The 12,468-nt window shown below is 47.9% G+C and overlaps 2 protein-coding genes across 12 annotated transcripts in view; one reads left to right on the top strand and one right to left on the bottom strand.

The window, feature by feature from the left end:
* The window catches only part of Rad9b (RAD9 checkpoint clamp component B), a 31,048-nt gene extending 25,838 nt beyond the window's left edge, over positions 1-5,210 (top strand). For 4 of the 11 annotated variants that reach the window (XM_017320869.2, XM_006530305.4, XM_006530310.3 and 1 more), the window contains 2 exons: positions 2,454-2,552; positions 2,969-5,210. In XM_017320869.2, coding sequence (XP_017176358.1) covers positions 2,454-2,532 — 79 coding nt within the window. In that variant the 3' untranslated portion in view covers positions 2,533-2,552; positions 2,969-5,210. Of the gene's footprint in view, positions 1-2,453; positions 2,928-2,968 lie in introns of those variants that run through there. The other 7 variants (XR_003955635.1, NM_001382853.1, XR_001784685.2 and 4 more) reach the window with 6 other exon arrangements.
* Pptc7 (PTC7 protein phosphatase homolog) overlaps positions 4,152-12,468 on the bottom strand; it is a 39,884-nt gene continuing 31,567 nt past the window's right edge. The window contains exons 4-6 of the mRNA NM_177242.4: positions 11,199-11,322; positions 8,590-8,719; positions 4,152-7,617 (exon numbers count right to left, since the gene is read on the bottom strand). Of these exons, the coding sequence (NP_796216.2) occupies positions 7,559-7,617; positions 8,590-8,719; positions 11,199-11,322 (313 nt within the window). The 3' untranslated portion in view covers positions 4,152-7,558. The remainder of the gene's footprint in view (positions 7,618-8,589; positions 8,720-11,198; positions 11,323-12,468) is intronic.

Genomic DNA, 12,468 nt, shown 5'->3' with positions numbered 1-12,468 from the left:
GACAACTTCCCAAGTCTGCAGACAGCTCGTAGTGCCAAACCTGGAAAAAAAAAAAACAGTGCCAAGTTTATAGTTCAGAAATTTTGTTTACCTTTAAAATATTTTTATTTTCTGTGTGTTTGCCTGCATATACGTATGTGTGTCACGTGTGCACCTGGTGCACACAAAGGTCAAGGGTTAGATCTTGAACTGGAGTTACTAATGGATGTAAGCCCCTATGTGGCTGCTGGGTGCCACACCTGGATCCCCTGCAAGAGCAGCCCTTGCTCTTAACTGCAGAGTCATCTCTCCAGTTCCAGTTGTTTGCTTTTGAGGCAGGGTCTTTCTACATAGCCCTGGCTCTCCTAGAACTCACTATGTAGTCCAGGCTGGCCTCGAACTCACAGATGCACCTGCTCCTTAGTTTTGGGATTAAAAATATTTTGTGTTTATGTGTGTCTGCCACATGTGTGTAGTACCTAGAAATCAGGAGTCAGATCCCCTGGAGCTGGAGTTAAGAGGCAGTTGTGAGCCATCCATCTTGGGTGATGGCAACTGAACTCAGGTGGTAAGAGCTTGTAACTGCTGCAGCATGTCTTCAGTCTTCCTCATCGTGGCTTTAATCTGCATTTCTGATTGCGAGTGCAGTGGCATAGCTCCTGGGAAGCAAACCTGGGTCTTATGGGAGAACAAGCAGCACCCCACCAGCTGCGGCCTCAGCCCTGGCCCTCCTCGTGCGCTCACTGGATACAAAGATGTGCACAACTACACCTTACATTGGATTTCTTTTGTTGGTGGTGGTGGCTTTTTGGCCATGCAAAGCCTTTTTCCTTTACATAGTAAATTTTTTTAATTTTCAAATGATTTTTGAGCTAATTAGAAAGCTCTTCCTACACTAGTTAAGAAATCCACCCTTTCCCTCCTATGTTTACTCGCTGTGCCATCTGGAGTCTCTCTTCATGCACGCTGTAAATTATGGTCTAACTTTATTTTTGCAGCTACCCCAGAAGCCTTTACAATTATAGTCTGCCTTTGCCAGGGCTCTGGTGTCTCCCGTGCCATGTTATAACATGATATACTTGTGTCAGTCTCTGGACCTGCTCTGCTTGACTCTTCAGTGGCTTCTTTGTTCTCTGCCACTTTATCAATGGCTTTCTACAGACTTATCTTTTTCTACTGTGAACATTTACTTGTAACTAAACTTTAGTAACTTGCTGTTAGCCAGCCTCAGATGTTAAGCCCAGGTAGACATCAGGAACAAGGCAGGTGGCAAATAACACTCACCCCAAAGCAAAGTCAGCCAATACCAAAATACTTTAGCCTGAATTCTGCAGCGTCAGAAGATGCCATGAAAATTACTGAGAGCTACTACTCAGGGCCAGACACCTGGATGAGAGGCTGCACTGTCACCTCTAGTCTCAGGACCTTAACCTTGCTCAAGGCCAGACTCCTAAAGCAGCAAGAGACTGCTTGCAGGTGAGCTCAAGGCAGCTGCTGCCCTTTAACAGGTGACTGCAGATTTCACTGCAAGAACAGCACACATGTGCTCTCCAGCTGCAGAGGGCAGTGTGTGCAACGGCTCTCTCAGGGCTAGATAGCAGAGTGCCACTTTGCTTGCTTCTTTCAGGTTACTGCCATGGCCATAGTCTGGCACCTTCCTGCATTCTTAGGCTCATAAATTGCCTTCTTCTATCTCCCAAGTCGGGTAGTCAAGTTTGTATCCTCCCTGACTGGCAACATCAGCTTTGCAACCTGATCCCATCTCTACCTACCTATGTGATGGGTGTTCTAGGGTTCGGTCCATGGTGATGGCTACTGTCCTGCTCACTGCAGCTAATCTGGGGTTAACTGCAGTGAGGGATCAGAAGCTGCAGAAGACATCTCTCCAACCTAGTGCATGTCTTCTGCTACAGGAGACTGCTTCAGGCACAGGACTCATTCTTGGGAAGGGCTGAGGTCAAAAGCTTAAGGTAGGTAAGGAGGAGGATGAGAAGAGTCTATAAGTACAGACAGTTACTTCCCTGTGTCAGAGCAGAGGCAGCAGCTGCAGAGGGCAGAGGACGAGACATCTGAGCATCAGCAACACTAAGGCTCCCCTTTAACAAGGCAGCGGGTTGGGTTAGGGGGTCGTCAGCTTCAGCCTCTGAGGGCAGATATGGGATTGGGACAGGGGAGCCAGCTATTGATCCCCTTTGATTAAAGAGACCCACCGCCTTTCCCAGTCCTGGTGGACATTTTTGTAGCTCCAGGAGAGGTCACAGTAGACTACCATTTATAAAGGTCCTGTCTTGGGCTGGTGATGGCAGAAGAGCTTTGGCCCTAGATGTGTTCAGCAGGTAATGGTGTCCAGGATTCATCACCATCAAAGACAGTGGCAACACATGGCCACATTCTTAAAAGCACCACCAGCTGGAACCTTCAGTGTGCAGGCTTTGTCTTGAGAATAAGCGACACTCTTTTGTTTTCCTTTCTAGTTTTCCTGCATGTTCTTTGGAGCTGTATCTTGTGAACAGCAAGAGTATGCCGGCCACCCCTTGGACAGCCTGGCAGTAGCAAGCGACAGTGAGGAGGACGTGAGTGGCTGAGCACCCATGCTAACGCTCAGTGATAGCCGCGCTGGGCACTTGGCTGCCTGAAGGCCAAGTGGAAATGGAGCAGACTGTCCCAGGATGCCCCAGACTATCAGTGTCACTAAAATCCGTGTGCTACTCGGGGGACAGAGCTGGCAGCATAGGAATGAGCCATCAGGGCTTAGATGCCACTGTTTACTCTGCTGCAGCCTTGACACGTCCTGTGCTGGTCCCTAAAGCAGACTTTCCTCAGCATGGGGCGAGGTGGGGCTTCTGTGCCCGACTGCAGACAGCAGGCATTCCAGTGTATGTGATGGCCTGACAGGTTTTGTTCAGAGTAGAGAAAAGGTTGTGAATAAAGAAACAGTTAACTTTTCATTTTGTGGTCATTTTATATATGATACAATTTTATTTCCCAGCCCTCAGCTGCTCTGGTTCCTGTGCGCTCTGCAGTGGGAGGCAGAAAGCATGCAGTGAAGTCGGTGTGAGTCATCTGCACACAGCAGCCAGAGCTCAGCCTGGAGAGGAACAAGGTAAGGTGGCGGGGGACAAATGCCTGCCCACTGCTCCTCTCAGGTCTAGCTGCTTACGTGTAGATTACGTGCAAACCTGGCACCAAATGCACTTACGTAACAGCTCACGGTGTAGGACGCTCTCACCAAACCTGTGTACAGTCGGTTACAGGCAACAAAAGGAGCCGCTCAGGAACGTGTGCTTGCTGAGTCCTTGGAAAAGCACCAACCTGGAAGGAAGCATCAACCCGGCAGGACTCAGTGCTGCCCACGTGCGTCAGCGGCTTCAGAAGTGAGAGCAGCGTTCTAGCTGAAACCAGAGGGACTGGGTTCTGTAGCTGCTAAGTGAGTCACAGCTACCCACGGGAATCTAATAAAAACCCAACTCCATCCGAAAATGTTCCTCTGTGAATGAAAATGGGCTTTCAAGAAGCTTTTAGTGGAAGCTGGCAATGCCCACCTATCTCAGCCTTGTCCTCTGTCGTAGGCTGAAGATTTAGGAGTCTCATGTTTACACTGATAACTGGATTTCAGACAGTCTTACCGGGCACAGATGGCTGCAGAGCTACTCTGTAGGTCTCCCTGCCGAGGACAAGGCCTGGGCTCACACACTGATGCAGCTCCCAAGCACCTAGATCAGCAGCAGCCTGGCTGCAGCACCAGTCTGCCCAAGACAGTGACACTACGACACTAGCTGCACCCAGAGCTTTGCACTTCCAGTGGAGCACAAGGTGTGCGTGTGTGGTGCTGGGATGGAATCCGGGGCCTTGCACATCCTAGCATAGTGCTCTGCTACCGACCTCCTCCCCCCCAGCAGTGTTTTTGGTAGCTTCTTCACTCAGTACTGTCTGGAAGGCACAACACCCCAGCTACAAAACCCTCTATTTTACACTCAATTGTCAGTCGGTTTTGGTGAATTTCTGAGGAAGGTAAGTAGCTGTTGATAACTAGCCATTCCGGTCCATGCTCAGACAGTAAAGCACCACAGACACAGCTCCGAGGTGCTGGCTCACTGTCAGGCAGACCAAGAATCTGGGAGCTGAGGGTGGGTGTCTCAGTTCCTGTCCATTCAAACCAAAGGAGTGGCAAATAGTATAAATACTATATTTATTAAATATCTTTACAGTTTATTTAAATGTATTTACAGAACTATTCCTGCATAAGTTATATTTCCAACATCGATTCGGGTCATTGCCTCTGGTAGGACGCACGATGATAGTCTCAACAGAAAAGGCAGCGCATCAGTACACACAGACTCAGACTTGCTTCGTCATTTACTCATCGTTGCCACAGACTACCTACTAACAGTTATGTTTTGACATGGACACTGCTTTATTGAGAAGTTCAATTTTGTGATAAATTTACTTTTTTGAAAGAAATAGAATCCAAATGTCTTCTGTTTCATATTATGTTGTTTTATGTTTTTCTTTTCTTTTTTTTTTTTTTTTTTTTTTTGCTATTGCAAATTTTTTTAAATGTAAAACTGTGACAATTTCCAAGAAAGTGAGTGTTACAACTTTGCCAAAGAGAGCTGCTGTACAGTGACACAGAGCCATGAACCTACTCAGACACGCACAGCTTCAGCCAATCTCGCCAATCCCGCCAGCCGCCTCCAAACCACTCCTGCCCTGTTTCCATCTGCTGGCTACTCTATCCAGAACAAAGGCAGCGGCAGCGGCAGCGGTGGAGGGCACTCTCCTGCCTTGGAGCTTATACCCAGTCTCTCCAGACCCAGCCCAACCCAGACACATACCTGGAATGAATTCTCTGTGAGTGAGTAGCCAAGCACACAGATAACTCGGGATACATGACTTGTTCCCCTCACTTCTCTCTGTTTGTAAGACTCTAGCTACTTCATCTCCACTTGATAATTTTATACTTTTTGTGCGCAGGCAGCTTAAGTTCATAGGAAGAAATAAGGTTCTGATATGTTTAGAGTGCACATTTTTAAAACAGAACAAAATAAAAATTTCAAGCATGTGATAAAAATAGTGATTTTTTTATAATACAGTATTGCTTTATAAATATAGATGGAAAAGCTATAAACTTTACTGGTCTTTGGTGCATCCAGAGGGATAAATAATTTGCCATTTGTAAATTAAAACCCAAATTTTCTCTTTTGTTATAAAAGTTCACTCTGTGAGACAAATATGAGTGCTTACATTGCTTGATTTAAAATACAACTCACGCGCACACCAGGTTCCAGATCAGACCTGGCGAGGGGTGTGTGATGGAGCCCCTGGCCTCAGTGAGTGTGAGCAGCGTTTGCTCTGCCTGACCTCTCGACAGTTATAAAATTAAGTGTGTAACAAAAAGGACAGGGAGAAGCAAATGGAATATACGATGTCACCAGTCCACACGCCAGGCCTGAGGAACTGTCACTGAATCCTGACGTCTGCCTCGTGGTTTTCAGTTTACTAGAACAGCCATACTGCCTGTCTGTTTCTTACAATCACTGCTCAGAAAAGTGAGTTGACTAAAAGTAAGTTGTATAAAACACACCAATCTACTTTTACAAACATTGGTTGATGGGCTAAATGAGAGCAGAAAAAAGCCAGTGACTTGACCAGCTCTGCTCTTAGCAGGAATTAAATGTCGGCATTGGAAAATTAATGCAAAATATATCCAGATTGTAAGGCTACAACACCTCTGACCAAGAACTAATTACAAACCACACAGAAGAGCTGAAGTCCTCAGTCCTAGAGTCACACACCCCATCTGGATGCAACCTTACTGTTTTAAACACAGACACTGCAAAGAGTTTGTGCAAAATAAATACCCACCACGTGCCCCTCACGCCCCAGGATCAACAGAGTGCGACATCTCCTTATCCAGTCTCCCTCCATACCAGAGAACTAACTCAGTGTTGTCAGGTTAGGGGAGTTAAGGCATTCTGACATGTAATTAAAGGTGATTCAAAATAGGAATCTAACATTATGCCAATTTAGGAATAGTAGATAAATTACTGAAGAGCTTACAAATGAGTAACTCATTCTCATGAATGAATGCCTGTTACAAGCATGATGCACTGAGAGCACTGACATGTACATGGTACATGGTAAACAGTTTAAATAAAACAGAGACAGCTACTCAAATATACAAACGCACAGACAGACAAAACCTTTTAAAAACAAGTTGAGGTAACCTCAAACACAAGTTCAATGCAGTAACCAGGGAGCCAGTGTCTCCTGCAGAGGAAGGGCTGCACGGCTGCTCACACCATCTTCACACCAGCGTCATCTGACTTGCACAGAAACACGGCTTTAACTTAAGGGTTTCTAAGTATATACGGCTTTTCTACCACCAAGTTAATGAAGGAAAAGAACGGACCCAAAAATATATATATATCTTTACAGCAGTCAATTGTACATAAACCTTAAAAATAAGTTTGCGCTCGCAGGTAATGGGGAAATCTGAGAAGGAACGTTACCTACTGCAAATGGCTATTGGAACTGTAAACATTAAGCTGGACTCAGGGCCCCACACTCAGCTGCGGTCACTGTGAATGTCAGGTCACCACTAGCTTTCCTGTGGGCTCTGGGAGCTGCAGCCACCACACCATCACCTTGAGGACACAGCGCAGGTGGGGCATGCTCTAAGGGTGGGAGGCTCCTGAGGGAAGGAGCAGGCTGTCCACAGCCAACCCCATCCCAAGCTGCAGCTGCACACTCTAGCCCTGGAAGGCCCGTGGCATCTTACAGGCAGCACGGACGACTTCAGCTACAGCATTTGATTCCCAGGCTTTGAGGAGTTCTGAAATTTTGCGTGGTATTTCCATTACTAGATTTTGGTAAGGAGTCTCCTTCCCCTGTCCCTCTCCTGTGGGCCAGGCCTCTAGCCTGTGACCTGGACAAATCAACAGACTGCCACAGCTGCAGTCACAGGGGCACAATTAAGCATCTTTTAAAAAGCACAAAATATCTGCATCCATAGAACAAAAATTTTCTTCCAATTTGTGACCAAAACCGTCCGCTGCTGGGGTTGGGATGTCATGACCCAGCACAGGATAGAGCAGGACTGTGGGCTCCTGGCAAACAGAAAACACAAAGCCCCAGCAGTCCTCGCAGAGCCTGCGCCTGGGGGACACAGGGCTTCTCCTGGGATGATCCGCGTGTTTTTTGGCCGAGGTGCCGCTATTTACTACTTGTTGAATGTTAACATCCCTTTAACACACTGACATTTTGAGTTCACTTTACCAACATTACTTCTTTTCAAAACTTCAACTGCTTTTGAAAAGTAAAAGACTTTGAAAACCTCCAGGAGAAGGGAGAGGTCACCTCGCTTTTTCTCTCAGTGGGTCACCAGTGGGTACGGGCTAGCGGGTGACAGCAGTGGTTCTCAACAAGGATCTTGATGGGTCTCAAACATGGGCCAGAGCATCCATCATTGGCCACTGAGATCAGTGGCAAAGAAATGTGGTCCTGCCAGCAGGATCAGCACATGTGGCAGGGAGAAGTCGGGAGACAGGGGAAAGGCAGGAGTCACCAGTGTGGCCCATCAGTCCGTGTACTCAGCCACTATTGAGAGGAGGACGGTGATGTCATCTGGCTTTCCACCTAAAACACAGATGACACTTATCAGTGTGCTTGAAGGAAAAGTCAATCAGAGATGTGGCTCACGTAAGCACTGAAGACAAGAGCTCTGTGGGTTTGCTCTGCTGATGCTCCAGACTGGAGAGTCAAAGCTGCAAGCTCCAGTGTGGGGAGGATCAGGAATTCAACGTCACGCTCAGCTACAGAGAGTTTAAACTGAGCCAGTGTTACCCGATGCCATCTCCCAAAGCTAAAGTAAACAAGGCCCAGTTATACAGCACCAAGGCCAGGCCACGGCGGTGCAACCTACAAGCTCTGTACTTGATGGGCCGAGGCAGGAGGGTCAGCACATACTTGAGTTGTCTACAACCTTGTGATTTAACTGAAGCTTAAACCCACCCTGCCGCTTTCCTACTCGGTGGCTGTGGTCGGCCCACAGCATCACATGAGTAAGTGCAGGACGGCTACAGCCCAGCACTCACATACCGCACTGGCCTAATTTGGACAAACATGTCCAGTGTTTGGAAACTCAGAATAGCCTGTATTCTAATCTGCCAAGAAGCTATGGCATGTGCTTTCCTCTGTTTTAACATTTCCTCAGCCCAGATGTGCTCAGCATGTCATAATATTACCCTAGCAAACGCTGGGCAGCCCTAGACAGTTCTGATGCCAATGTCATCCAGCCAGGACGGGCCTGATCCCCCAGTCACACCAGGAAGTAGACCAATGGCAGGGTCGTACAACTTCCCTCTGCAGACTGCTGCAGCAGTTTGGACTCAGCCACTCAGGAGGCAGAACTTAGCTGCTGGGGATGTGGCCCTGGGTAAGCAGGGCACTGTGGAGTAAAGGGCTTCAGGTTCCATGCTCTCTCAGGCAGTCAAGGTCGGTTCTGAAGGGCGGCTCAGGAAAAATGAGCCGCCACCCTCCGACCTTGCTAAGAGGACACACACCTACACATTTTCACCCAGAACTCAGAACCTTCCAGAGAATGCTTACCTCTCACATTTAATCCATTGTCACATGCAAACTGTGCAAAAGGTGACATATAATTTGGGTCATAGGCCAGCTCATGCGCTTGCTCAGCAATGCTTCTTGCAGTCCGCTGTATACTCTCATAATTTGAATTCTAAAATGAAGGATGGAGTTATTTTTACCACGGTGCCTCATGTGAGCTCTGCATAAGAACACTTGATGCAGGCAGCACTGTAGGCAGCTGCCACGCACACTCCAGTAAAAGTCTGCTTGACAGGCTGAGAAGCCTGGAAGCACTTGAGGAAAAGAGTTTCACGGAAACTCACCTCCTGGAGCTTTGGCGTTCTCATTAACCCATATACATACCCTATTCCCACGTTAGTCTGGTGTATGGATCCCTGCGCTCTCTTTTAGCATTATATTATTTTAAGTGCCTTTTAAGATTGAATTCTGACGTAACCAGAGCCTTCGCCAGTGTTCCAAGGTCCCAGAAGCAACTGAGCTTGGAATCCGGCAGGAATGCAGTAAGGAAGTTACCTATTCAGTAACTAAGCATTACAAAAAACGGAGCCAGCAGCTCAGAGCTGGTCTGCAAAGTATTTACTAAGGACAATAACAAATCTCACCCAAACAAGGGAATACCATAATAGAGCTAGGGAATCCCACTGAGACTTAGATCTTCCCTACAGCCAGGTATAGCAAGCTTCATATTAGAAGCAAGTTGGTAAATTCTTCTAAAGACCCAGGAAATAGGGGGATTGTGGTATTGCAGTATTCATGAGAAGGCCTGCTAGTGCAGAACCCCTGGTGGTGGGCTTAACAATAGACTAGCTTTACACCTGGCTCCCTTCATAGTGGCAGCAGCCTGGTCCCCGCCTTCTTTTGATGTATACATTCCTTTTGTATTTCATCACTGTAACTTGGTGGATCGTATTTTGCCTGGTTTCTTGTTATTCTTCGGTATAAAAAGTTTGATGCTCAACATGACAAAATACATTCAGATTCTACACAATCTCACGTGTTGGTCTGTCTGTCACCCGCCAACTCCTTGCCCATCTGCACCCAGAGACCCGCTCCACGCAGACAAAGGGACCCAGATGGTCTGCGGCAGGCAGCACACTCACCTGAACACTCCCCCAGCACTTAGGTTTATCCAGTGAGAAAAGACATGGAGACAGCACTACGGGGACCAAGCCCGTCAGATCAAGGCCCTGCCTGAACCTTTGGTTGAAATGGCTCCACATTTTTAATTAAGATTTTCATTTTTGGTCTTCCATTTGAAATTTTTGAGGTATTCTTGCTAAAATGGGATGGTCTGAAAAGGTGGGTTTGGGCCACATTTTCATGGTGCCTCAGAAGTCCCCATGTTTGGGAAAACACCTAGCTAGCCATATTAGCTTTTTTCAAGTAAGAGGTGCTCTGGTGCTGGCTATGCTGAGACTGGCCTGCAGGCTTTGTATGCCATAGCAGACTCTTGCTTTGCTGTGCGTTCTCTGACCATGCCCTGTCCTAGCTACTTCCACTTCCTCATCTATAAAATGGGCGCTGGAGGACAAGCCTCTGCTCAGCCCTGCCATCAAAGGTTCTACATCTTTCAACCAGCAGAGGGCTAGGACAGCTGGAGGCATGGCTCCAGAGATCAACAGTACTGGTGTCCTTGCAGAGGACCCAGGTTTGGTTCCTAGCATCCACAAGACTGTTCACGTCAGTTCCAGGGGATCCAACACTCTCTTCTTGCCTCCATAGGCAACACTCATACACATAATATTTTTAAAAAGCAAAGTTCATAAAGAAAATGAAAAGCCAACAGGTCTGTGCGTCTAGGCCGCCTCCTCACAGGGGCCTTCCCTAGCCAATCTAAGATAGGAGTCCCCTTTATTTCTAACCCTGCTCACTTGCCAGCAGCCTATATTGTGTATCTATCTCCTCCCCAGCCGTTCTCCTCTGCACTGGAAGCCCCGGAGGGTGGGCCGAGTGCTTCCTGCTGACGGCTGTCAGCACACAGTGCCCCAGTACAAGCGACCACCACAGGGCAGGCACGGTGCTAGGACTTCCTCCCCATGGTGTTGGTTACTCTTCCCTGCCACCCTGAAGGGGAAGACTTTTTCTTCTTCCCAGTTCACAGGCAAGGAGGCACTGCTTGGACAGTAGAAGAAACACCCCAAGCCAGAATGGCAAGGTGCCAGAGAAGAAGGCCAGGTCTGCCAGCCAGAACTTTCTCTGGGCTAAGAGAATCTGGAAAGCCCAGCTTCTGGTCCTGCCACCTTTTGTGGTAGAGGCCAAACTCTCCCTCAGTGATAGCTCTAGTCAACACCCACACTCCTTGCTGCCTGGTCTCACTTCTGACCTCCCAGCCTCAGCAACCGCAGGGTGTGTGGTGACAGGAAAAGGAGAGAGGCATAAGCAGGTGCATAAGATACGAGGAAACAAAGCAACTTCCGACTCCCCTGGACCACCCTATGAGGAAGGCTGAGCCAAGGGCTCCCCCAGTTCTCCTCTAATGTTCCCAATTGTAATCGCCTGGGATAGTATACCCATCATTTTGTGAAGTTCAAAAAACAGTCTTTTCCAAACCAACATAGGGACAGGGCACTGGGCAGAGCGGCAGCTCCCAGGGCCTCCAGGCTCCTTACCTTCAGTTTTTTCAGCTCCTGGAGGATCATGTAATCAGGCATGTTGTCAAAGAGCCCATCTGTTGCTGTCAGGATGATATCTCCTAACTGGACATCGAAAGATGTGCTATCAGCAGCGTCTGGGCTGTGGCAAGGACAGAGGAGGAACAGCAAGGTGAAGGAAGCCCTGCAGGTATGTGCCAAAGGCCCTGCTACCTGCATTTTACAATGTCAGGAGGCTTTAAATATGGCCTCAACTAAGGAAGCTGGGCTAGCGAGCGAGTCAGCAGACAAGGGGAAGACCAGCAAGCCTGCTCACTTGAGTTCTCCCATCCTAAGCACCCACAAGTGAGAGAACTGACTGCCACCAGTGTCCTGTGACCTCCATGCTCCAGCTGGGGCATTAACCCCGCCTCACAACATGAAGTCATACCAAAATGTCAATCCTGAGAAAACTAGCTGACAGCATCATCTGTATGTTTCAAAGGCTCAACAAAAGCCATTGAGTAAAGCTGAGTCCAGGCCAAGAGACCAGTCACGCATGGCACATGGATCAAGAGGAAGGCTCTCTCCTGAGGCAGGTCTAACCTCCACTATGTGCAAGGGAGTGTTCCTGTCCAGTCTGCAGTCTCTGATCCCAGCCTCTCCCACCCACACCACTACGCCCCTTCTGGCTCTCAGGAGGCTAGCCGCCCGCAGAGAACATGAGCGCCCAGAGAGGCTCTAGCACAGTTAAGGGCTGTGTATCTCCCACCCTGACATGGAACGCTTCAAGAAACTAGCTAATTGGCATACTGCAAACAGAATAACCCTCTGAATTGAGAGAAAATCTGTAATATGTTAAATAGAAAAGGCAGGAATATGTGGTGGATACAACTACTTCTGTAAAGAGGGGCAGACACACTTGAAGATTTCTAAGCTCAGAGCATCCATCAATCTGGAGAGAAGCTAGCCCAAGAGCCTCCTGGAGAACATGGGGTTACACCAGCGGCAGGAGGACGGTTGCTTGCCTTTTTTTTTTTTTAATTTATTTATTATTAAATGTAAGTACACTGTTCCTGTCTTCAGCCATACCAGAAGAGGGCATCGGATCCCATTACAGATGGTTGTGAGCCACCATGTGGTTGCTGGGAATTGAACTCAGAACCTTCGGAAGAGCAGTCAGTGCTCTTACCCTCTGAGCCATCTCGCCAGCCCCTGCCTTTTGTTTTTTTGGTATAGCTTTTCTGTTTTAGAGAGAAGGTCTCAACTTGTAGCTCAGGCTGAACTTGAACTCATAATTCTCCTGCCT

This window comes from Mus musculus, chromosome 5 (assembly GCF_000001635.26).
Source record: "Mus musculus strain C57BL/6J chromosome 5, GRCm38.p6 C57BL/6J".
Lineage (NCBI taxonomy): Eukaryota > Metazoa > Chordata > Mammalia > Rodentia > Muridae > Mus > Mus musculus.
Note: the sequence above shows the minus strand (reverse complement) of the source record. Positions and strands in the feature narration are given on the sequence as shown.